General features: G+C 56.2%; 3 protein-coding genes across 16 annotated transcripts in view; 2 read left to right on the top strand and 1 right to left on the bottom strand.

Annotated features, from left to right (window-relative positions):
• LOC144318687 (uncharacterized) overlaps positions 1-9,246 on the bottom strand; it is a 176,816-nt gene extending 167,570 nt beyond the window's left edge. For 7 of the 14 annotated variants that reach the window (XR_013384768.1, XR_013384767.1, XR_013384762.1 and 4 more), the window contains exon 1: positions 5,920-9,246. Coding sequence is in view for 1 of the 14 variants with exons in the window: in XM_077905852.1 (XP_077761978.1) it covers positions 5,920-6,284 (365 nt within the window). In the remaining 13 variants the exon portion in view is untranslated. The remainder of the gene's footprint in view (positions 1-5,919) is intronic. The other 7 variants (XR_013384758.1, XR_013384751.1, XR_013384770.1 and 4 more) reach the window with 6 other exon arrangements.
• Positions 9,247-10,470: 1,224 nt separating this feature from the next.
• On the top strand, positions 10,471-14,325 carry LOC144284518 (nuclear pore-associated protein 1-like). The gene has a single exon (XM_077849509.1). It carries the CDS (start codon positions 10,471-10,473, stop codon positions 14,323-14,325), a length of 3,855 nt encoding a protein of 1,284 aa, XP_077705635.1.
• A 5,549-nt stretch (positions 14,326-19,874) lies between these two features.
• On the top strand, positions 19,875-23,666 carry LOC144283762 (nuclear pore-associated protein 1-like). The gene has a single exon (XM_077848474.1). It carries the CDS (start codon positions 19,875-19,877, stop codon positions 23,664-23,666), a length of 3,792 nt encoding a protein of 1,263 aa, XP_077704600.1.
• The last annotated feature ends 2,161 nt before the right edge of the window (positions 23,667-25,827 follow it).

Genomic DNA, 25,827 nt, shown 5'->3' with positions numbered 1-25,827 from the left:
ATCTTTATTTGTTTAGAATACCAGTTGTATCTAAACTATTATTCAAAGGGAGCACATGCTATTTTGAATCATCTAGTACAACTCTCTCAAAACAAAGAAAAGGAAAGGGGCCCAAAATAATTATGGGTTTCCCAAAGGAACAAGACATTGGAAATCCCATTCCATTATTCTTTTATTGAGTTCTATATAATACAGAGAAAGAAAAGTCCTCCATTCTACATAACTGGTGCAGGACTCTGCAAGATTGGAATCAGAGCACTGTATATTAAAAAAGTATCTGGAAAATACTTAAACTAAAGGGGATATATATGTATATATATACATAGAAAATAGTGGTACCTGAAAACGATTCTATAGAAAGCGCAGAACTGGTAACCAAAGTATGTATGGGCTGCAGTTCCAAACAAGATAGGTGAATTCCTGTTTCCCGGCACCTTGGCGGTTCCACCCCACTAAACAACATTAAACTAAAATAAACATTTGAACTAGGTCATATTTAATTCTGTATGCTCATGTAAGCCAACAAAATATCCCGGGTATCATTTAGGTTGTCATTTATTTTTTATCTTCGCTTTTAATTTCTAAGTCCTTTCAAACACAAAACAAAAGTTTGAGGAAGGCATATATGAGGTGGCAGAGATAAAATAGGCTCATTTCATTTACCATGAAAATTAAGGTCTAAACAAATTCTTCATAGCTGAATGTGTCCAAACCAACTATTTTCACTTTATAGGCAAGGCTTCTGGAAAAATCATACTGAAGGACTTCTAATTACCCAAAAGTCCCTTATCTGTTCAATACATATCACTATATATTATAGGAATTCTTATGAGTGGCAGAGAAAGACATCCTGGCTAAACACCTCCATGTTTATAATGCAGATATGATGGTCTCAAACCATCCTGGAAGTGTTAGAGCCCCTTTTTGCCTTACTAATATTAATGGAGGACAAAGCTTGATATACTTTTGCTTGTATAAACTAGCTCACTTTGTTTAAATGGATGGCCCATAAATAAGTCTGTAGTGTGGGCATCACTGGATGCTGAACGAATTTTTGTGGGTCTTATTAATATCACAGGTTTCTATGGAGGATCTACTGAAAAACTCTGAGGGTAGTTTGACATTTACAACTAAATTATTACATAACCTTGAGCAAAGTAGCCTCATCATAAAGGAAGGATATTAATACTTGGTATCCATCCCTATTTGGAGGGATCCTGTAAAGTATTAAATAAAGTAATACAGGTAAATGTGAATGCATATATTTCCATTGATATTTGTACATGCTTAAAAATAACTCTACAGAATGCACTATAAAAATCTTGATGTGTGTCCCCAAACTAGTCACCAGCTTTCCCATTTCTTAACGACTTAAGTTAACAAAAACCTATGTATTATGTTAGTTATCAGAGAACTACAAATACTGCTTCATGCAGTATTAGGTTAGTTATCAGAGAACTTGTCCAAACCATTTGCCTTTCTCTGACCATCAATCCTCAATTCAGAAACCCTAGAGCTTTGGTCATTAATTTATGCACACAATTATCCATTCAGTTCAGAAAATTTACTGATCCTTTACAAGATTTCAGGCACTGTTCTTCAGTATGTTTTATAGATATGTTCAGGGAATACAGTACTGAACAACACCGATGAATATCCCCTCTCTCTAGTGGATGGGGCAAAAATAAATAAACAAATATATAAATTTAGTATAAACATATAAATAAAAATTAAATAAATCTATATAAAATAACTAGCCTGTCAGGTAAGTGCTAAAGGGAACTAGAAAGCAAGGAAGGGAGATGAACATTGTTAGTTGATAGGAAGTGGTTACAATATGAAATTAAGTGATCAACAAAGGCTTTATGGGGAAGATGAAATTCTTTTAATGCTTTTTTTTTTTTTTTTTTTTAACGATTTCATTTATTTATTTGAGAGAGAGGGGCACACAAGACTAGGGGGAGGAAGAGGAACAACTAGACCACTGAGTACAGAGCCTGACAAGGAGCTGGAACTCACAACCCTGAGATCATGATCTGAGCTGAAACCAAGAGTCAGATTCCTAACTGAGACACCTAGTTACTCCTGGGGAAGATGAAATTTAAGAAAGAACAAAAGGTGAATGTGGGGACATCAACGTACATATCTGCGGACTGAATGTTACCCGCAGAGAGGCAAGAACATACCTGGAATAGTCAAGGAACAGAAAGAATCTCAGTGTGCAGAGGCCACAGTGAGTAAAGTGTAGAGAAGAAGGAAATGAACTCAGAAAGGAAGTTGGGAGGCCTAGATTGCTAGGGCTGTAGGGGCATTTTGAGGACTTTGGTTTTTGCCTTGAGTGAGCAACTAAAGAGATTTAAGTGATACGGTTTGAACTATGTTTTAACGGAAGCTCTCGGGATGCCATGTTATCAGAGACTGAAGGGGAGTAAAGACAAGATCAGGAAAACCGATGACTGGTTTAAAGAAGTGAATTTCTAAAGATGACCTTCTGGGACACCTGGGTGGCTCAGATGTTGAGCATCTGCCTTTGGCTCAGGTTGTGATCCCGGGGTCCTGGGATCAAGTCTCACATCAGGCTACCTGCTGGGAGCCTGCTGCTCTCTCTGCCTATGTCTCTGCCTCTCTCTCTGTGTCTCTCATGAATAAATAAATAATAATAATAATAAAAGATGTGCCTTCTACTCAGTGAAGGTGTAGGGCAGGGGTTAGCAAATAACACTCCCCTGGTCAAACTGGGTTCGCAGCCTGTTCTTGTAGGATCTACGAGATAATAATGGTTCTTCAATTTTGAGAAGTTGTTGAAGAAGGAGAAGAAGCTACAGAAACTGCACATGGCCCAAAGAGCCTAAAATACTTAAAACCTGGAAAATATTTCCAACACCTAATATAAAGCCTCTGGCTGGTGGTAGGTCCTCAACAAACCTGGAAGGAGGAATACATGAGTAACTTAGTTGCCGAAAATATTATAAAGTGATACGTGTCAAGGAACATTTGTGTCTTTACCCCTAACCTTGAAGAACAATGTCATTTTCATTGAGCTACTGAAAAATACGGTCTATTTTTTGAAACAGTAAAACCAGAAGGCATTTTCTCGCATAAGCAATGTCAGAAACAAGGTTCAGGCACAGTGAAATAGCAAAAAATAATAAAAAATATTTTTATAGAGCTTTAAACTTTACAAAGGATATTCATGTTCATCATCTCACTTTATCATGAAAATATGTATTATTTTCCCATTAGAAATTACTACATCCTGGGACAACTGGGTGGCTCAGCAGTTGAGCGTTTGGCTTTGGCTCAGGGCGTAATCCCAGATTCCCGGGATCAAGTCCCACATTGGGTTCCTTGCATGGAGCCTGCTTCTCCTCCCTTTGCCTGTGTCTCTGCCTCTCTTTCTATGTCTCTAATAATGAATAAATAAAATCTTTTAAAAAGCGGGGGGGGGGGGGAAGAAATTACTACATGTTAAATCCTTAGTCATTTCTCAAGAAAAGTTGAAGTCTTGAATGTTACATCTGTGAATTCTGAGGTTGTTTATTTCCTCCCTATGCGAATGCTGAGTGCGAAAATCAACAGGTATTTTCAGTTCAAGATGGCAAAACAGAATAACATATTTACTTTCTGTTCCTTTTGACACTATATTTAACAAAGCATAGAAATTCCAAAATGAAAGCAATCAACGCCAAGAGACTGGGGAAGTCATCCACCACAGAAAGGTTTTGATACATTTATAGTGAAATGAAAGTGAAAAAGTGAAAAAGTGAAATGTAGGAGTGATAAAATGATCAAGAAAAGACCACCTAAGAAGGAGCTGCACAAAGGCAGTTTGCTTCTGCTGAGCCTTGGTTATAACAAAGAGAAGAGAGAAGAGAGGGGCTGTAAACAAGGGGACAAAAGGTATTTTAGGGAATAAAAGTTCATTTAACGAGCTCCATGGATCATTCAGTCTGCCCTCCATATTAACTCTGTATGAATTACAATGGGTTGTTGGTGAGGAAGACAAGGGAACAGGGGATGAGTGGTCAAACACAGCTGGTTAGCTATGGCTCACGGCCACTACCACAGATCCCATCAAGGCTGCCCGCCTATGGCTTCATTTGCTGTAATCAGAGATTGCGCTGTATAAACTGTCAGATGAGAGGTAATCTTCCTGGCAACGATAAATTACTGTTATTATTAAAATATTTTTATTAATGATGAAATTAATCATTTTTAAAACAATATTTTGCCTTGACGAATTCTGTCTCAACATGTTTGCTCCCGCCAAGCCAAATTATCTCAGAGTAACCACTTGTCACCTACTATTATTTTGACTTACAAGGACAAATAAGAGCATGGTCTTTATTTCAAAAAAGCACCCTGTCCCTCCCCTCTCATTTGGCAAGAAAAATGAAGAGGTAGATTTTTCTGGGATATCCTTGTCCAAATTTCCTTTATTGTCCTGAAATACTAACTCTTATATGTTTAAATTCCCCTCCTTGAGAAAAAAAAAAAAGGGAGATGGAACTAATATAACTGTAATTTATTGTTTTCACATACGTCTGACATGACCACCTTTTTCAGAGTTCCTATAAGAAATCTTTGCCCAAAATTTGTACAAGCTTGCTATTTTTGTTCAAACAAACAAAACCAAGAAACTGTTCCTTATTGAACTCTTCCCAAATGATATCAAAGAATTATGGTTAAATGTCATAGCTGTAAATCATTTCTCTCCTAGAGAGGTTAGAAAGGGCTTCTAACGATTCTCCTTTTTTCCAACAGAACGTGAGTCTGGTTGAAACCAACCTCAAAATGTGTTGGGGATGGAAGTCCGAATTTGCTCTAACATGCCTAAAAGGAATCTCTTCAACAGAACGCTAAAACTAACTTTGTACATATAAATTATGTCCAATGTTATTCTAAGTATAAAAGATAAATATATGACATTTAAAAATGTACATATATGTTTTTTACTGGTCGGTAGGATTCTTGGTTCTGAAACTTCTGCATGTCATATTCCTAAAACGCAACATCAGCCCCGTGAGAGAGAAAACACTTCAATGATGTAAGCCAAAGAAACAAGATTCAAACTAGGTAAAGCCACGTGTTTGGCCAGGATTTTCAAACTCTTCCTCGTCATGCTGAAGCTTCCACCTCCTAGGCAATAAAACATGTTTCCCTTGCCAGAGGCCCAAGAGTATGTGTCCTCTCTTGGGCGTAAGAATTTCTCGAATTGCATGTGGCTGCCAACAATGTGAGGTGAAGGGCGAACCTGGCTGGCCTACTCATAATGACGGATAAGGATCTTACTTTAATCCATTCATTACATTGCTCCACCATTAACTTCCAATAAATGATGTATTTGCTCTCTAGACATGAATGAGATGCCTTACTAGACATAGTCCTAGAGGCCAGAGAAACCAGCCTCGAATCCATATGCAATAATCCACTGGTGCATCCCTTTCAGGTAGATTACAATTTATCTACAATATAATCTTTAGAGATTTACATGAAATTTTTACATAGAATCTTACACATTTGGATCCTGCAAGGGAGACCAAAGATCAAATCGGAGCTGCAAGGCTGAATTACAAATGTGGGATGATGCTATGCTGACGACTGCTGGTCCATGACCTCTGTCTTGTAAGACCAGAGCTCAGTGTGGTCTCTGATCCATTTATCAATTGAACAAAAGAAGACTTAATATTGGGCAGTGCTTGAGCTCGTATTAAGTATAGCTCCGTGCTAAGTACCCTAAGAACTACGAAAAATAAAAATCAATTTTAAGAAAATGGTAACACACACTCCTGAGGAAAAGCTCTAGGAGAGTCAGGCTGGGTTCGAACCCAGGCTATGCCACTACCGTCTCTATTACCCAACGAGTGTTGTCCATTCTAGGTGTGGTTTTGCCAAATTTCCATAAAGAAAAGAACTTACCTGCAAGTGAGAGGGGGCCGGAGGAGGCAGCGTCCAGTCAGGTCAGGGTCCAGTGTCTGCTCAGAAACCTTAAAGGCCGGGTGGGTGACACACCTGACCGGGCTGCAGGCCTCGCAGGGCGGCAGCGCTGCAGGGCAGCAGGGCAGTAGGGCTGCAGAGAAGCATAGTGGAAGGGCTGCAGGGCAGCAGGGTGGCAAGGCAGCAGGGAAGCATTGCGGCAGGGCTGCAGGCCTCTCAGGGTCACTGAGCAGCCAGGCAGCAGGGCGGCAGGGCTGTAGGCCTACCAGGGCAGCAGGGCTGCAGGGAGGCAGGGCAGCAGCGTGGAAGGGTGGCAGGCCTCGCAGGGCTGCATGGCAACAGGGCATCAAGGATGCAGGGCAGCAGGGCAGAAGGGCTGAAGAGCGGCAGGGCTGCAGGGCTACAGGCCTCCCAGGGCTACAGGGCTCAGGGTGTAGGGTGGCAATGCTATAAGCCTCACAGTGCGGAAGGGCTGCAGGGCAGTAGGTATGCAGGGTTGCAGGACAGAAGAGCAGCAGGTCAGCAGGGTAGCAACGCAACAGGGCAGCAGGGAGGCAGGGCTGCAGGTCTCACAGGGCATCAGGGCAACAGGTATGGCACCCCAGCAGGGCTACAGGGCAGCAGGGCAGCAGGGCTACAGGCCTCGTAGGACAACAGGGCTGTAGGGCAACAGGGTGGCAGTGATGCAGGCCTCCCAGGGCAGCAGGACTGCAGGGCAGCAGAACAGTAGGGCTGCAGGCCTCCCAGTGCAGCAGGGCTGTAGGGCTGCAGGGCATCAGGTCTGTAGGCCTTGCAGGGAGGCCGGGTGGCAGGGCAAAAGAGTGGCAGGGCTGCAGTCCTCATAGGGCAGCAGGGCTGTAGGGCAACAGGACTGCAGGCCTCCCAGGGCGACAGGGCTGCAGGGCACCAAGGCAGGAGGGCTGCAGGCCTCCCAGGGTGACAGGGCTGAGGCCTCCCAGGTAGGTAGGCCTGAAGGCCTCACAGCGCGGCAGGCCTGCATGGCACCAGGCAGGGTAGCAGGGCAGCAGGGTGGCAGAGCTGCATACCTCCCAGGGCAGCAGGGCTGCAGGTATCCAAGGGCGGCAGGACAGCAGGGCGGCAGGTCTGCCAGCTTCACAGGGCGTCCAGGGTTCAGGACAGCAGGGCGCCAGGGCTGTAGGCCTCGCAGGGATGCCGGGCTTCATTCAGGGCAACAGGGCGGCAATGCTGCAAGCCTCCCAGGGTGGCAGGGCTGCAGGCCTCTCAGGGAAGCCGGGGTGCAGGGCAGCAGGGTGGCAGGGATGCAGGCCTCCTAAGGTGGCAGGACTGCAGGGCAACTGGGCGGTAGGGCTGCAAGCCTCATAGGGCATCAGGACTGCAGGGCAGCAGGTCAGGAGGGCTGCAGGGCATGAGGACTGCAGAGCAGCAGGTCAACAGGGCTGCAGGGCAGCAGGGGGTCAGGACAGCATGGAGGCCGGGCAAAAGGGTGGCAGGGCTTCAAGCCTCCCAGGGCATCACGACTGCAGGGCAGCAGATCGGCAGGGATGAAGGGCAGCAGGGCAGCAGTGCTTCAGGCCTCTCAGGGCTCCAGGGCTTCAGGGCAGCAGGGCGTCAGGGCAGCACAGAGGCCAGGAAGCACGGTGGCAGGGCTTCAAGCCTCCCAGGGCATCATGACTGCAGGGCAGCAGGTCAGCAGGGATGCAGGGCAGCAGGGCGGCAGTCCTTGAGCCCTCCCAGGGCTCCAGGGCTTCAGAGAAGCAGTGCGACAGGCCTTGCAAGGCTGCAGGGCTCAGGGTGCAGGGCCACAGGGCTGCAGGCCTCACAGGGCCACCTGTCTTCAGGGCAAAGGGCGGCAAAGCTGCAAGCCTCCCAGGGTGGTAGGGCTGCAGGCCTCTCAGGGTGTCAGAGCTGCAGGGCACCAGGGAGCCAGATTTGCAGGGCAGCAGAGCAGGGCAGCAGGGCTACAGGGCAGCAGTACTGCAGGGCAGCCGGGCAGTAGGACTGCAGGCCTCCCAGTGCAGCAGGGCTGTAGGGCTGCAGGGCATCAGGGCTGCAGGCCTCGCATGGCCACCGGGCTTCAGGGCAAAGGGCTGCAAAGCTTCAAGCCTCCCAGGGCGTCAGGGCTGCAGGCCTCACAGGGCCGCCTGGCTTCAGGGCAAAGGGCGGCAATGCTGCAAGCCTCCCAAGGCATCAGTGCTGCACGCCTCTCAGGGCGTCAGTGCTGCAGGCCTCCCAGGGCTCCAGGGCTTCAGGGCAGCAGGGCGTCTGGGTGGCACGGAGGCCGGGCAGCACGGTGGCAGGGCTTCAAGCCTCCCAGGGCATCACGACTGCAGGGCAGCAGGTCGGCAGGGATGCAGGGCAGCTGTGCTACAGGCCTGGCAGCGCTGCAGGGCTCAGGGTGCAGGGCAGCAGGCCTGCAGGCCTCTCACGGCGTCAGGGCTGCAGGGAAGCAGGGAGCCAGGGTTGCAGGCCTCCCAGGGCAACAAGGCTACAGGCTTCGCAGGGCAGCAGGGCTTCAGGGCAGCAGGGCAGGAGGGGTCTAGGGCTCTCAGGGTGGCAGGGCTGCAGGCCTCACAGGGTGGCAGGGCTGCATGGCATCAGGCAGGGTACCAGGGCAGCAGGGTGGCAGAGCTGCCTGCCTCCCAGGGCTGCAGGGCAGCAGGCATCCAAGTGCGGCAGGGCAGGAGGGAGGCAGGTCTGCCGGCCTCACAGGGCGGCCGGGGTGCAGGCAGCAGGGAGGCAGGGCTGCAGGACTCTCAGGGCGGCAGGACTGCAAGGCAGCACAATGCAATCGGGGTTTTGGGGCTCTCCTTTTGGCACCACTGTCAACAAGCAGACGGCCTTTGGTAACCAGCCAGGTATCTCCACACTCCTCATTCTACCACGACTGGCTTTGGAGGTCCCACTGGGATCCCTAGCACTGGGAACTAGCTCACCAGTTACAGGTACCACTACAGGCCCACAGACCGTCGTGGGGCCTGCAGTCCCGAGTGGCTCACCACTCACGGCTACCACCACAGGCCCACAGATGATTGTGGGGCCTGTAGGCCCTCGTAACACTACAGGTCCACAGACTTTTGTTGGGCCTGCAGTCTCCAGTTGCTCACCACACAGCTACAACTACATGTCCACAGACGTTTGTGGGACCCGCAATCCCCATGGATGGGCTTAATGTGTCCACGCCAGGTTCCATTCCCTCACAGGCGTCAGGAGCATTCAACGTTGGAGCTGGACTGAAGGCGACATCCAGCACCCCTTCGGCTCGTCCTCTTGGTCAGATAGCCTCCAATCCATCGCATGGAAGTCCAGCTGCTGCTATAGCAAGGGCAAGTACTGTTCCAGTATTGGGACAAGCTTCTCGTGCCACTTTCAATCCAGGCACCAGGGACCCACCTGCCCAAATCACAGGCGGTACTGTGATGGGAAACACCACCATTCCCCCTGTTGGAGGCGCTGGTGCGCCCACTGCCAATACTTTTCCCAAGGATCACTGGGACAAACAAAATCCAGGTAAAGACCCCCCCCCTCCCCCGCCCCAAGCCATAGTACTTCTCTGTGTGGAAACACCACACCACAAAGGTCTGTGTGTCCAAGGTCGTGCGTGTTTCCCTCTTACAGAGCACCAGGGCCTTGCCTGGCCACACGACCTCACTTTTAGTTGCAAGAAGCAGCACCGAGATCTCAGTGCTTCGATGCACTTCTAGTTCTACCTTCCCGCCAGGCACCAGGGCCTGCAGGCCTCTCAGAGCGTCAGGGCAGCAGGACAGCAGGGCTACAGGGCAGCAGGGCAGCAGGGCAGCAGGACAGCAGGGCGGCAGTGAGGCAGGCCTCCCAGGGCAGCAGGACTGCAGGGCAGCCGGGCAGTGGGGCTGCATGTCTTCCCGGGCCGCAGGGCTGTAGGGCTGCAGGGCGCCAGGGCGGTAGGCCTCGCAGGGCCGCCGGGCTTCAGGGCAAAGGGCTGCAAAGCTTCAAGCCTCCCAGGGCGTCAGGGCTGCAGGCCTCGCAGGGCAGCTGGTTGGCTTGGCTGCCAGGCAGCAGGGCTGCAGGGCTGTAGGGGAGCAGGGTGGCTTGGCTGCAGGGCAGCAGGGCTGCAGGGCAGGCCCTCGGGGAAGCAGGCCAGTCAGCGCCTCTGGGCCTTGGGGGGTCCTGAGCTCGCCTTCCTCGGCTTCCCCGGGGAAGGGTGGCCACGCACACCCTCGGGGCTGAGTGCTCCGGGCCTGGCCCCTGCAGTCCCAGGCCGCGCCCCTCCCCCACGCTGGCGGTTGCCAGGCTGGGGCTCAACCGCCTCCGCCCCGCCCCGCCCCGCCCCGCCCCGGGTGGCGGCCCCGCCCACCTCGGGCTGCTGGTGGGCGCGGCCCCAAGCCCCGCCCACTGCCTGCCCGGGGAGGGGCCCCGGAGTGGCGGCTCCCGCAGGTGTTCTAGGGACACCTCACAATGGCCGGGCGCAGCGCTCAGCGGCCCAGGTGTGCTGCACCTGCAGAGGAGCCAGGCGCCTCGGAGACCCTCTCAGGTCTGGCTCCAGCTCGCGACTCTGGGGCGCACAGCTAGCCCTGCATGGGCAACCTCCTTGGCAGGTGTCTTCGCCCTCCCCGCCGCCGGCCCCTGCCCGGCCGCAGCCGCCCGCTGGGCACCCCTGCCTGTGACACCGCCCGTCCTGGCCGCGACCACCCTGCCGTGCCTGCCCCTGCCCCCTGCTCTGGGCGCAGGCCATTCCCCCGGGATCGCAGGCCCCTACCGGCTCGCTGCCACGGGGAGCCCAGGAGGCGGTACCCGCTCCCTCAGGCCGCGGGCCCCCCTCTGGGCCTCCTCCCCGTGCTGAACTGGAGGGACCCTCCGGGCCAACCGGGGCTGTCTGCGCGCAGTTCCCTGGGGTGCCGGCCCTCGAGGACTGTGAGGATCCCTGCTCTGGGGCGCGCGTTCAGGCGCCTGCATTCACTACCTGCACAGGGAGCCAAGGCTGCCAGTCAGGTACCATCCCCTCCCCGCCCCCTTTGCAGCCCACAGGGGACGGAGGACAAGGTCCCAGAGCACCCCGGAGAACAGACCGAGGCTCTTGGTGGGAGTGGCCGCCCCCGGAGCAGTGGGGGGACACCCTGGACATCCGAGCCCCCGGGCACCAGTGGCGTTCCCAGCCTCCGGCAAGCCAGCCCTGCAACTCTGGACCGACGTCTCGTGCCCTCCGGAGAGAGCTCGTGGGACAGCACCCCGAGGGCTCCGAGGTCCTCCTCTGAAGGCCGTGTTGCCACCTCTTCACGTGGTCCCGCGGGAGATGCCCTCGCGAAGGCCGACAGGGATGCGGCAGTGCTCTCGGGCCCAAGCCCAAGCTGCCCCTTGCCGCAGGGGACGTGCACCGAGGAGGCGGAGGCTGGAGACCAGCGGCCTGTGCAGAGCACGCGGGGCGGGTCGAGGAGGGACACGCAGGCTCAGAAGCCGTCGGGCGTGTCACCGCGGAGCCCTCTGCCACCAGCACGTGCCAGCAGCAGGCAGAACAAGCGGAAAATAGCCATGCCTCTCTGTCTGCCACTGCCGCCACCACTGCCACTGCTGTGGGATCGAGGGGACTTGCCCGCACCCCCGAAGCTTCCTTGCCTTGCTCTTGACAAGAACCTGGGCACCTTGCCGAACACCGAGTGTCCGAGGAACAAGCTCTTGAAGGACAGAACCAAGATCGCGGCAGGCTGCTGGGCCGCTCGGCCTGCCCCTTGCTCCCCGCCACTTGCCTCGGAGGCTGCAGGCTCCCCGCCCGCGGCCGCTCCCGCTGCCCAAGTCCCTGCTCCTCCCACCGCCTCGGCTGACCCTTCTGCCAGGCCCCCGACCCTCTCTGTCCCGCCGGCTTCCCCAACACAGCCCGGTGCTCGGGAAACAGGACCCGGAGTTCCGAAATCTCCTCCCCTTGCTCTTCCTGCTGATGCTCTTCCTGCCCTTACTTCCAGCCCCATTAGGGAAACTCCACTTCGCGGAGGTCCTCTTCCTCCAGGCAGGGCTACAGCACCGACCTCTGACCGCCCCACACCTTCGAGCACCTCAACCTCCTTACACCCACCCTCCTGCGCAAAAGAATCCCCAACCCCTATGTGTGTAGACTCTCCCCCTCTCTTCCTAACGACCCCTCTTCCAGGCCGCTCCACAGGGAGCTCTGTCGTTGCAGTCCGGCCTGGCACCTCTAAACCGACTTCTTCTACCATCGCAGCAAAGTCATCTACTTTGACCTCCAAGCCTATTTCAAATCCTGCTGTCGTGGACATGGACACTACGTCTCCTTCCCGGGCTGTCATCGTCCGCGCGCCCCCACACTCCAGCATGAGCTGTCCTCCGTGTTCCCGGGGCCATCGCAGTATGAAGCGCAGGTGCCCTGCGAAAGTTGCAGCCTCCGCCAGTCTACCTGCGTCCATGGCCCCCGGCCCCACCCCACTTCCTGATCAACTCTTCAGCCTCCACATCACCCCTCAGCCCACACATGGGACTCTTGCTGGGAGGCAGCCAACAGCTTTTCTTCCCGGTGCTCCTATTGCCACTGGCTTGCCCAACCTGAGTTCTGGAGCCACCACCACTCCAGTGGGCAGCACCTCTGCAAACCTCAACCCTCACTCTGACCCCGATGCCATGGATACCGCATCTCCCTCCCGGGCTGTCATCTTCCACACCCCCCCTGGGTCCCAGAAGAACCGCTTGCCACTTTACAAGGCGCTTCCTGCTTCTGGCAACACACCACCCAGTAGCAGCACTGCCTTGGCCCATGGCTCTACCACTTTACCTCAAAAGTCAGCTGTCATACAGGCCTCCGTTTCGATGCATCCTAACCCAGGAATCGCCCCTCACTCTGACCCCGATGCCATGGATACCACATCTCCCTCCCGGGCTGTCATCTTTCACTCCCCCCCTGGGTCCCAGAAGAACCACTCGTCATTTTACAAGGCACGTCCCGGTTCTGGCAACACACCACCTACCAGCAGCACTGCCTTGGCCCACGGCTCTACCAGTTTCCCTCAAAAGTCGGCCAGCATACAGACCCCCGTTCCGACGCATCCCAACCCAGGAATCGCCTCTCAGCCCACAATTGGAGGTCACAATGGGCAACAGCCTAACAATTCCTCCCTGTTAGGAAAAACAGTTGCCCCAACACAGGCTATCGGCCTGGCCACTCCTATAACTCAGCCACCCGGAGGGACCACAATGCAATCGGGGTTTGCGGGCTCTCCTTTTGGCACCACTGTCAACAAGCAGACGGCCTTTGGTAACCAGCCAGGTATTCTCCACACTCCTCGTGCTACCACGACTGGCTTTGGAGGTCCCACTGGGATCCCTAGCACTGGGAACGGTAGCTCACCGGTTACGGGTACCACGACAGGCCCACAGACCGTCGTGGGGCCTGCAGTCCCCAGTGGCTCACCAGTAAAACCTAACACCACAGGCCCTCAGACCTTTGTGGGACCTGCAGTCCCGAGTGGCTCACCACGCCCGGATACCACTACAGACACACAGATGTTGGCGGGACCTGCAATCCCCATGGATGGGCTTAATGTGTCCACACCAGGGTCCATTCCCTCACAGGCGTCAGGAGCATTCAACGTTGGAGCTGGACTGAAGGCGACATCCAGCACCCCTTCGGCTCGTCCTCTTGGTCAGATAGCCTCCAATCCATCGCATGGAAGTCCAGCTGCTGCTATAGGAAGGGCAAGTACTGTCCCAGTATTGGGACATGCTTCTCATGCCACTTTCCATCCAGGCACCAGGGGCCCACCTGCCCAAATCACAGGCGGTACTGTGATGGGAAACACCACCATTGCCCCTGTTGGAGGCGCTGGTGCGCCCACTGCCAGTACGTGTCCCCAAGGATCACCAGGAAGAACAAAATCCGGGGAAGGACCCCCCCCAAGCCACAGCACTTCTCCGTGTGGAAACGCCACCACCACAAAGGTCTGTGTGTCCAAGGTCGTGCGTGTTTCCCTCTTACAGAGCACCAGGGCCTTGCCTGGCCACACGACCTCACTTTTAGTTGCAAGAAGCAGCACCGAGATCTCAGTGCTTCGATGCACTTCTAGTTCTACCTTCCCGCCAGGCACCCGGGGCCCACCTGCCCAGCAGGTAAGTGGTTTGAAGGCGGGGAACAACATCACTCCCACGACTGGAAGACCTGGAATTCCTGCTTTATGTCAGCATACCGGGGGCCCACCTGATGCAAGCACAGATGAGAACATCATCGTGTCTATGATGGCAGCCCTCTGTATCGGCAACCGCCCTCAGACCCCTGGGGGCCTACCTGTGTCTAAGGCCCCTGGTGCTTCCGGGAACAGCACCGTACCTACTGCGACTGGACATCATAACGGTCCCCCATTCCTACAGAGCACACAGAACCCCCGCAAGCCACAGCACTGGTGGTGCAATGGGGGATACCGCCATGCCTTTTAGAGAGAAATCTCCACTCTTGGAACATGTGGGCCTGCCCCTAGTCAGGGCACCCCGCTGACTTTGGTGAGCCAGCGCTGTGTGTGCAAGTTCTTGGTCCACTGTTCTGTGCTCTGCGCATGGCTGGGGAACCTTCATAGCCTGTCTAGGAGCCGCCACCAACTGCTTCCTTTCTTTTGTCATGAATCTCAACCTCTACGGAACAGACATTCCCCCACATATTGTGTGTCATAGTAAACGGATTTTGCTGTATCAGACCCTCAATGGGCTCTTATCTTTCCCAGATTACGTAGATATACTTCTATATCTATAAAAGTTTGTTCTCACTAATCTGCCTTTGCTCGTGTGTCTTTTTGTCTCGGCAGTAGAGAAAGAATGAACCTATGTGAGTGGGGTGGGTTGAACCAGACTTTGTGCCAAATTTTCTGTGTCTCAGTGACTGGAATGTGGAAGTAGCCACAGGTTCTGGCTGCACGCACAGAACCTGAAATCTGCATTTTGAGTGTAAGGGATGGGAATCCAGGAGGAAGGAAGGTCCCAAGGAGGGAGAGATGAGGTGACTCGTCCTTGCCTCCACCCTCTGTGCTTCGCTCTCCTCTCCCCCGACTCTGATCTCAATAGAGGTTGAATAACCCTTGATGAGTGAAAGGAAACCACCCTATGATTTTAGTTTTCTAAAACTATTTAAATGTTTTCTTGGGTGCCTTCCTAGTTTAGACTTAGGCCAATCTTTCTTACGTGTTCCCACTTCACCCAGAGAAGACAGATTTGAGCCCGGAGAAGCAAATGGAAAAAGAGCACATACATGCCTGCTCTGTCTATGTGTGTTAGAAATTTCAGTTGACTTAGAATTTATTGTGCTGCTTAAGCGCACTAGAACAGGTCCTTTTCAATAATCAGCCCAGCTCTGATCTAAATCACTAAAATATCAAATCACCTGTGTGGGCAGCAGGGAGGCAGTGTTGCAGGGCAGCAGAGCAGCAGGTCAGCAGGGCAGCAGGGCAGCAGGGCTGCAGGGCAGCAGGGAGACAGGGCTGCAAGCCTCCCAAGGTGGCAGGACTGCAGGGCAACTGGGCGGTAGGGCTGCAAGTCCCACAGGGCAGCAGGACTGCAAGGCAGCACGTCGGCAGGGCTGCAGGGCGGCACGGAGGCCGGGCGGCAGGGTGGCAGGGCTTCATGCCTCCCAGGGCATCACGACTGCGGTGCAGCAGGACAGCAGGGATGCAGGGCAGCAGTGGGGCAGTCCTTCAGGCCTCCCAGGGCTCCAGGGCTTCAGAGCAGCAGTGCTACATGCCTCGCAGGGCTGCAGGGCTCAGGGTGCAGGGCCGGAGCGCTGCAGGCCTCACAGGGCCACGTGGGTTCAGGGCAAAGGGCGGCAAAGCTGCAAGCCTCCCTGAGCGGCAGGGCTGCAGGCCTCTCAGGGCATCAGGGCTGCAGGACTCCCAGGGCAGCAGTGCTGCAAGCCTCCCAGGTCGGTAGGCCTGTAGGCCTCACAGGGCGGCAGAGCTGCATGGCACCAGGCAGGGTAGCAGGGCAGCAGGGTGGCAGAGCTGCATACCTCCCAGGGCAGCAGGGCTTCAGGCATCGAAGGGCGGCCGCGCAGCAGGGGGGCAGGTCTGCCAACCTCACAGGGCAGCCGGGGTGCAGGGCAGCAGGGAGGCAGGGCTGCAGGCCTCACAGGGCATCAGGGCTGCAAGTATGGCACCACGGCAGGGCTACAGGGCAGCAGGGCGCCAGGGCTGCAGACCTCGCAGGGGGTAGGGCACCAGGGTGGCAGGGCTACAAGCCTCCAAGGGCAGCAGGGCTGTAGGGGAACAGGGCGGCAGTGATGAAGGCCTCCCAGGGCGGCAAGGGTGAGGTCTCGCAGGGCAGCCGGGTGGCAGGGCAACAAAGTGGCAGGGTTGCTGTCCTCGTAGGGAAGCCGGGCTGTAGGGCAACAGGATGGCAGGACTGCAGGCCTCCCAGTGTGTCAGGGGTTCGGGCCTCCCAGGGCGTTGGGGTGCAGGCCTCACAGGATGGCAAGGCTGCAGGGTTCTCAGGTCGCTAGGCCTGTAGGCCTCACAGGGCGGCAGGGCTGCATGGCACCAGGCAGGGTAGCAGGGCAGCAGGGTGGCAGAGTTGCATGCCTCCCAGGGCAGCAGGGCTGCAGGCATCGAAGGGTGGCAGGGCTGCTGGTGGCAGGGCTACAAGACTCTAAGAGCAGCAGTGCTGTAGGGGAACAGGGCGGCTGTGATACAGGCCTCCCAGTGCGGCGGAGCTACAGGATGTTAGGCCTCCAAGGGCGGCAGAGCGGCAGGGCAGCAGGGCGGCAGGGCTGCAGTCCTCGTTGGGCAGCAGGGCTACAGGAATGGAAGAGCGGCAGGGCAGCGGGGCAGCAGGGCTGCAGGCCTCACAAGGCGGCCAGGCTTCAGGGCAACAGGGCGGCAATGCTGCAAGCCTCCCAGGGCGACAGGGCTTCAGGCCTCCCTGGGTAGCAGGGCTGCAGGTATGGCACCGCGGCAGGGCACCAGGGCACCAGGGCAGCACGGATACAGGGCAGCAGTGCAGCAGGGCTACAGGCCCCCAGGGCGTTGGGGTGCAGGCCTCACAGGACGGCAAGGCTGCAGGGCAGCAGAGGGCAGGGCTGCATGCCTCCCAGTGTGGCGGGGCTGCAGGGATTTAGTCCTCCAAGGGCGGCCAGGTGGCAGGGCAACAGAGTGGCAGGGCTGCAGTCCTCGTTGGGCAACAGGGCTACAGGAATGGAAGAGCGGCAGGGCAGCAGGGCAGCAGGGCTGCAGGCCTCACAAGGCGGCCAGGCTTCAGGGCAACAGGGCGGCAATGCTGCAAGCCTCCCAGGGCGACAGGGCTTCAGGCCTCCCTGGGTAGCAGGGCTGCAGGTATGGCACCGTGGCAGGGCAGCAGGGCGGCAGGGCTGTCGGCCCCCAAGGCGGCGGGGATCAGGCCTCACTGGGTGGCAGGGCTGCAGGCTTCGCAGGGGAGCATGGCAGCAGGGTGGCAGGGTTACAAGCCTGGTAGGACAGCAGGGCTGTAGGGCAACAGGGCAGCAGGGCTGCAGGCCTCGCAAGGCTGCCAGGCTTCAGGGCAACAGGGGAGCAATGCTGCGAGCCTCCCAGGGCGGCAGGGCTGCAGGCCTCTCAGGGCGTCAGGGCTGCAGGACTCCCAGGGCGGCAGGCTGCAGGCCTCCCAGGGCTCCAGGGCTTCAGGGCAGCAGGGCGTCTGGGTGGCACGGAGGCCGGGCAGCACGGTGGCAGGGCTTCAAGCCTCCCAGGGCATCACGACTGCAGGGCAGCAGGTCGGCAGGGATGCAGGGCAGCAGTGCTACAGGCCTGGCAGCGCTGCAGGGCTCAGGGTGCAGGGCAGCAGGCCTGCAGGCCTCTCACGGCGTCAGGGCTGCAGGGAAGCAGGGAGCCAGGGTTGCAGGCCTCCCAGGGCAACAAGGCTACAGGCTTCACAGGGCAGCAGGGCTTCAGGGCAGCAGGGCAGGAGGGGTCTAGGGCTCTCAGGGTGGCAGGGCTGCAGGCCTCACAGGGTGGCAGGGCTGCATGGCATCAGGCAGGGTACCAGGGCAGCAGGGTGGCAGAGCTGCCTGCCTCCCAGGGCTGCAGGGCAGCAGGCATCCAAGTGCGGCAGGGCAGGAGGGAGGCAGGTCTGCCGGCCTCACAGGGCGGCCGGGGTGCAGGCAGCAGGGAGGCAGGGCTGCAGGACTCTCAGGGCGGCAGGACTGCAAGGCAGCACAATGCAATCGGGGTTTTGGGGCTCTCCTTTTGGCACCACTGTCAACAAGCAGACGGCCTTTGGTAACCAGCCAGGTATCTCCACACTCCTCATTCTACCACGACTGGCTTTGGAGGTCCCACTGGGATCCCTAGCACTGGGAACTAGCTCACCAGTTACAGGTACCACTACAGGCCCACAGACCGTCGTGGGGCCTGCAGTCCCGAGTGGCTCACCACTCACGGCTACCACCACAGGCCCACAGATGATTGTGGGGCCTGTAGGCCCTCGTAACACTACAGGTCCACAGACTTTTGTTGGGCCTGCAGTCTCCAGTTGCTCACCACACAGCTACAACTACATGTCCACAGACGTTTGTGGGACCCGCAATCCCCATGGATGGGCTTAATGTGTCCACGCCAGGTTCCATTCCCTCACAGGCGTCAGGAGCATTCAACGTTGGAGCTGGACTGAAGGCGACATCCAGCACCCCTTCGGCTCGTCCTCTTGGTCAGATAGCCTCCAATCCATCGCATGGAAGTCCAGCTGCTGCTATAGCAAGGGCAAGTACTGTCCCAGTATTGGGACATGCTTCTCGTGCCACTTTCAATCCAGGCACCAGGGACCCACCTGCCCAAATCACAGGCGGTACTGTGATGGGAAACACCACCATTCCCCCTGTTGGAGGCGCTGGTGCGCCCACTGCCAATACTTTTCCCAAGGATCACTGGGACAAACAAAATCCAGGTAAAGACCCCCCCCCACCCCCACCCCCCACCCCCGCCCCGCCCCAAGCCATAGTACTTCTCTGTGTGGAAACACCACACCACAAAGGTCTGTGTGTCCAAGGTCGTGCGTGTTTCCCTCTTACAGAGCACCAGGGCCTTGCCTGGCCACACGACCTCACTTTTAGTTGCAAGAAGCAGCACCGAGATCTCAGTGCTTCGATGCACTTCTAGTTCTACCTTCCCGCCAGGCACCAGGGCCTGCAGGCCTCTCAGAGCGTCAGGGCAGCAGGGCAGCAGGGAGTCAGGGTTGCAGGGCAGCAGAGCAGGGCAGCAGGGCTACAGGGCAGCAGGGCAGCAGGACAGCAGGGCGGCAGTGAGGCAGGCCTCCCAGGGCAGCAGGACTGCAGGGCAGCCGGGCAGTGGGGCTGCATGTCTTCCCGGGCCGCAGGGCTGTAGGGCTGCAGGGCGCCAGGGCGGTAGGCCTCGCAGGGCCGCCGGGCTTCAGGGCAAAGGGCTGCAAAGCTTCAAGCCTCCCAGGGCGTCAGGGCTGCAGGCCTCGCAGGGCAGCTGGTTGGCTTGGCTGCCAGGCAGCAGGGCTGCAGGGCTGTAGGGGAGCAGGGTGGCTTGGCTGCAGGGCAGCAGGGCTGCAGGGCAGGCCCTCGGGGAAGCAGGCCAGTCAGCGCCTCTGGGCCTTGGGGGGTCCTGAGCTCGCCTTCCTCGGCTTCCCCGGGGAAGGGTGGCCACGCACACCCTCGGGGCTGAGTGCTCCGGGCCTGGCCCCTGCAGTCCCAGGCCGCGCCCCTCCCCCACGCTGGCGGTTGCCAGGCTGGGGCTCAACCGCCTCCGCCCCGCCCCGCCCCGCCCCGCCCCGGGTGGCGGCCCCGCCCACCTCGGGCTGCTGGTGGGCGCGGCCCCAAGCCCCGCCCACTGCCTGCCCGGGGAGGGGCCCCGGAGTGGCGGCTCCCGCAGGTGTTCTAGGGACACCTCACAATGGCCGGGCGCAGCGCTCAGCGGCCCAGGTGTGCTGCACCTGCAGAGGAGCCAGGCGCCTCGGAGACCCTCTCAGGTCTGGCTCCAGCTCGCGACTCTGGGGCGCACAGCTAGCCCTGCATGGGCAACCTCCTTGGCAGGTGTCTTCGCCCTCCCCGCCGCCGGCCCCTGCCCGGCCGCAGCCGCCCGCTGGGCACCCCTGCCTGTGACACCGCCCGTCCTGGCCGCGACCACCCTGCCGTGCCTGCCCCTGCCCCCTGCTCTGGGCGCAGGCCATTCCCCCGGGATCGCAGGCCCCTACCGGCTCGCTGCCACGGGGAGCCCAGGAGGCGGTACCCGCTCCCTCAGGCCGCGGGCCCCCCTCTGGGCCTCCTCCCCGTGCTGACCTGGAGGGACCCTCCGGGCCAACCGGGGCTGTCTGCGCGCAGTTCCCTGGGGTGCCGGCCCTCGAGGACTGTGAGGATCCCTGCTCTGGGGCGCGCGTTCAGGCGCCTGCATTCACTACCTGCACAGGGAGCCAAGGCTGCCAGTCAGGTACCATCCCCTCCCCGCCCCCTTTGCAGCCCACAGGGGACGGAGGACAAGGTCCCAGAGCACCCCGGAGAACAGACCGAGGCTCTTGGTGGGAGTGGCCGCCCCCGGAGCAGTGGGGGGACACCCTGGACATCCGAGCCCCCGGGCACCAGATGCGTTCCCAGCCTCCGGCAAGCCAGCCCTGCAACTCTGGACCGACGTCTCGTGCCCTCCGGAGAGAGCTCGTGGGACAGCACCCCGAGGGCTCCGAGGTCCTCCTCTGAAGGCCGTGTTGCCACCTCTTCACGTGGTCCCGCGGGAGATGCCCTCGCGAAGGCCCACAGGGATGCGGCAGTGCTCTCGGGCCCAAGCCCAAGCTGCCCCTTGCCGCAGGGGACGTGCACCGAGGAGGCGGAGGCTGGAGACCAGCGGCCTGTGCAGAGCACGCGGGGCGGGTCGAGGAGGGACACGCAGGCTCAGAAGCCGTCGGGCGTGTCACCGCGGAGCCCTCTGCCACCAGCACGTGCCAGCAGCAGGCAGAACAAGCGGAAAATAGCCATGCCTCTCTGTCTGCCACTGCCGCCACCACTGCCACTGCTGTGGGATCGAGGGGACTTGCCCGCACCCCCGAAGCTTCCTTGCCTTGCTCTTGACAAGAACCTGGGCACCTTGCCGAACACCGAGTGTCCGAGGAACAAGCTCTTGAAGGACAGAACCAAGATCGCGGCAGGCTGCTGGGCCGCTCGGCCTGCCCCTTGCTCCCCGCCACTTGCCTCGGAGGCTGCAGGCTCCCCGCCCGCGGCCGCTCCCGCTGCCCAAGTCCCTGCTCCTCCCACCGCCTCGGCTGACCCTTCTGCCAGGCCCCCGACCCTCTCTGTCCCGCCGGCTTCCCCAACACAGCCCGGTGCTCGGGAAACAGGACCCGGAGTTCCGAAATCTCCTCCCCTTGCTCTTCCTGCTGATGCTCTTCCTGCCCTTACTTCCAGCCCCATTAGGGAAACTCCACTTCGCGGAGGTCCTCTTCCTCCAGGCAGGGCTACAGCACCGACCTCTGACCGCCCCACACCTTCGAGCACCTCAACCTCCTTACACCCACCCTCCTGCGCAAAAGAATCCCCAACCCCTATGTGTGTAGACTCTCCCCCTCTCTTCCTAACGACCCCTCTTCCAGGCCGCTCCACAGGGAGCTCTGTCGTTGCAGTCCGGCCTGGCACCTCTAAACCGACTTCTTCTACCATCGCAGCAAAGTCATCTACTTTGACCTCCAAGCCTATTTCAAATCCTGCTGTCGTGGACATGGACACTACGTCTCCTTCCCGGGCTGTCATCGTCCGCGCGCCCCCACACTCCAGCATGAGCTGTCCTCCGTGTTCCCGGGGCCATCGCAGTATGAAGCGCAGGTGCCCTGCGAAAGTTGCAGCCTCCGCCAGTCTACCTGCGTCCATGGCCCCCGGCCCCACCCCACTTCCTGATCAACTCTTCAGCCTCCACATCACCCCTCAGCCCACACATGGGACTCTTGCTGGGAGGCAGCCAACAGCTTTTCTTCCCGGTGCTCCTATTGCCACTGGCTTGCCCAACCTGAGTTCTGGAGCCACCACCACTCCAGTGGGCAGCACCTCTGCAAACCTCAACCCTCACTCTGACCCCGATGCCATGGATACCGCATCTCCCTCCCGGGCTGTCATCTTCCACACCCCCCCTGGGTCCCAGAAGAACCGCTTGCCACTTTACAAGGCGCTTCCTGCTTCTGGCAACACACCACCCAGTAGCAGCACTGCCTTGGCCCATGGCTCTACCACTTTACCTCAAAAGTCAGCTGTCATACAGGCCTCCGTTTCGATGCATCCTAACCCAGGAATCGCCCCTCACTCTGACCCCGATGCCATGGATACCACATCTCCCTCCCGGGCTGTCATCTTTCACTCCCCCCCTGGGTCCCAGAAGAACCACTCGTCATTTTACAAGGCACGTCCCGGTTCTGGCAACACACCACCTACCAGCAGCACTGCCTTGGCCCACGGCTCTACCAGTTTCCCTCAAAAGTCGGCCAGCATACAGACCCCCGTTCCGACGCATCCCAACCCAGGAATCGCCTCTCAGCCCACAATTGGAGGTCACAATGGGCAACAGCCTAACAATTCCTCCCTGTTAGGAAAAACAGTTGCCCCAACACAGGCTATCGGCCTGGCCACTCCTATAACTCAGCCACCCGGAGGGACCACAATGCAATCGGGGTTTGCGGGCTCTCCTTTTGGCACCACTGTCAACAAGCAGACGGCCTTTGGTAACCAGCCAGGTATTCTCCACACTCCTCGTGCTACCACGACTGGCTTTGGAGGTCCCACTGGGATCCCTAGCACTGGGAACGGCAGCTCACCAGTAAAACCTAACACCACAGGCCCTCAGACCTTTGTGGGACCTGCAGTCCTGAGTGGCTCACCACGCCCGGATACCACTACAGACACACAGATGTTGGCGGGACCTGCAATCCCCATGGATGGGCTTAATGTGTCCACACCAGGGTCCATTCCCTCACAGGCATCAGGAGCATTCAACGTTGGAGCCGGACTGAAGGCGACATCCAGCACCCCTTCGGCTCGTCCTCTTGGTCAGATAGCCTCCAATCCATCGCATGGAAGTCCAGCTGCTGCTATAGCAAGGGCTAGTACTGTCCCAGTATTGGGACATGCTTCTCATGCCACTTTCAATCCAGGCACCAGGGGCCCACCTGCCCAAATCACAGGCGGTACTGTGATGGGAAACACCACCATTCCCCCTGTTGGAGGCGCTGGTGCGCCCACTGCCAGTACGTGTCCCCAAGGATCACCAGGAAGAACAAAATCCGGGGAAGGACCCCCCCCAAGCCACAGCACTTCTCCGTGTGGAAACGCCACCACCACAAAGGTCTGTGTGTCCAAGGTCGTGCGTGTTTCCCTCTTACAGAGCACCAGGGCCTTGCCTGGCCACACGACCTCACTTTTAGTTGCAAGAAGCAGCACCGAGATCTCAGTGCTTCGATGCACTTCTAGTTCTACCTTCCCTCCAGGCACCCGGGGCCCACCTGCCCAGCAGGTAAGTGGTGTGAAGGCGGGGAACAACATCACTCCCACGACTGGAAGACCTGGAATTCCTGCTTTATGTCAGCATACCGGGGGCCCACCTGATGCAAGCACAGATGAGAACATCATCGTGTCTATGATGGCAGCCCTCTGTATCGGCAACCGCCCTCAGACCCCTGGGGGCCTACCTGTGTCTAAGGCCCCTGGTGCTCCCGGGAACAGCACCGTACCTACTGCGACTGGACATCATAACGGTCCCCCATTCCTACAGAGCACACAGAACCCCCGCAAGCCACAGCACTGGTGGTGCAATGGGGGATACCGCCATGCCTTTTAGAGAGAAATCTCCACTCTTGGAACATGTGGGCCTGCCCCTAGTCAGGGCACCCCTCTGACTTTGGTGAGCCAGCGCTGTGTGTGCAAGTTCTTGGTCCACTGTTCTGTGCTCTGCGCATGGCTGGGGAACCTTCATAGCCTGTCTAGGAGCCGCCACCAACTGCTTCCTTTCTTTTGTCATGAATCTCAACCTCTACGGAACAGACATTCCCCCACATATTCTGTGTCATAGTAAATGGATTTTGCTGTATCAGACCCTCAATGGGCTCTTATCTTTCCCAGATTACGTAGATATACTTCTATATCTATAAAAGTTTGTTCTCACTAATCTGCCTTTGCTCGTGTGTCTTTTTGTCTCGGCAGTAGAGAAAGAATGAACCTATGTGAGTGGGGTGGGTTGAACCAGACTTTGTGCCAAATTTTCTGTGTCTCAGTGACTGGAATGTGGAAGTAGCCACAGGTTCTGGCTGCACGCACAGAACCTGAAATCTGCATTTTGAGTGTAAGGGATGGGAATCCAGGAGGAAGGAAGGTCCCAAGGAGGGAGAGATGAGGTGACTCGTCCTTGCCTCCACCTCTGTGCTTTGCTCTCCTCTCCCCCGACTCTGATCTCAATAGAGGTTGAATAACCCTTGATGAGTGAAAGGAAACCACCCTATGATTTTAGTTTTCTAAAACTATTTAAATGTTTTCTTGGGTGCCTTCCTAGTTTAGACTTAGGCCAATCTTTCTTACGTGTTCCCACTTCACCCAGAGAAGACAGATTTGAGGCAGGAGTAGCTAATGGAAAAAGAGCACATATATGTCTGCCCTTTCTGTGTGTGTTAGAAATTTCAGTTGACTTAGAATTTATTGTGCTGCTTAAGTGCACTAGAACAGGTCCTTTTCAATAATCAGCCTAGCTCTGATCTAAATCACTAAAATATCAAATCACCTGTGTCACCATTTTGCCCAGTTCTGGCTGACCCTAAACTTTTCTGGATCTCCACTAGACTTAATAAAGGCAAAATTCCTGACCTTGTGGGGCTTACATTCTAGTTGGAGGGGAGAAAAATACATATGTGTAAATTATCTGCTAGGTTAGTGAGTTCCAACTCCTTTGGAAAACAGTGTAGCCTACGGAGCATTGAGGCTGTAGGCAGAGAGAAGCACAGCTTCAATTTTAACAGTGGACAGGATAAGCCTCACTAAAAGTGGCAAATGACATGCTGGAGGGAGGTGAATGAATGAAATATCTGAGGGAAAAGCATTGTAAATAATTGGAATAATCGCTGCAAAGACCCATTAGAGGGGTACCGGATACCCTCAGGGAGCAGTTATAAACTAATGTGGGTGGCTGGCATAGGGTCAGCAGAGGGAGGAAAGAGAAGATTTGGGTTGAATACTCTGCACCATTTATTGGCTGTGCGATGACTAATGGTAGACCAACCTTCAAGAGTCTCCAGGAACTCAGTGCTTTCTCCGTGGCCTATTTGCGTTGCAAGATTTTGGGAAGGCTAAGATAAGGAAGTAACTTATAACCCATGTTGTTGTCATTCTATAAATAAGGATAGATGCACAGATGATAGGTAGGTAGGTAGGTGGGTAAGTAAGTAGATATACAGATAGAGATAGGATGGAGATAGGGCATATGCATATATATGCATGCTAATGAGCTCCTTAGGCAATAGTGCTTTCCTTGCCTTCAGCAGGCAATTCAAATACGAGATCCCATTTTAACAGGAGCATAAAAGTGCCTACTTTTATGAAGTAAACACGTGGAAAAATATGATAACTGAGCTTAAAAATGCACAGCACTGAGCCTAGTGCAACATTTATGAGATCAGCCCTGTAAAAACAAAGAGCACCAGCACACAGAGGCTGCTGGACCCCTCCAGGCACCCTGCTGCCCGATTCATTTACTCTAAGTTGTTTATTACAGTTCCAGAGGATCAAAGCTCCTGCTCCCTGGCTGCAAAGAATTGCCTACCCTTTGTAGTCAGAACTGCCTCTCAGAAGCAGGGTTGAAATCCAGTTTGCTTCTAATAGTCCTGCACCCTCTCTCAGCCCTGTCTGGTAATGTTACCAGGGACAACTTTTAAAAATTCCTACTTCTTGACTTTTTTTTTAAGCCTTCAAGCTAAAAGTAATACCCTGAATAATATTTGTAAAATATTTAACAA

Source organism: Canis aureus, chromosome 1, assembly GCF_053574225.1.
Source record: "Canis aureus isolate CA01 chromosome 1, VMU_Caureus_v.1.0, whole genome shotgun sequence".
NCBI classification, from domain to species: Eukaryota; Metazoa; Chordata; class Mammalia; order Carnivora; family Canidae; genus Canis; species Canis aureus.
This window is presented reverse-complemented; position numbering and strand designations above follow the sequence as displayed.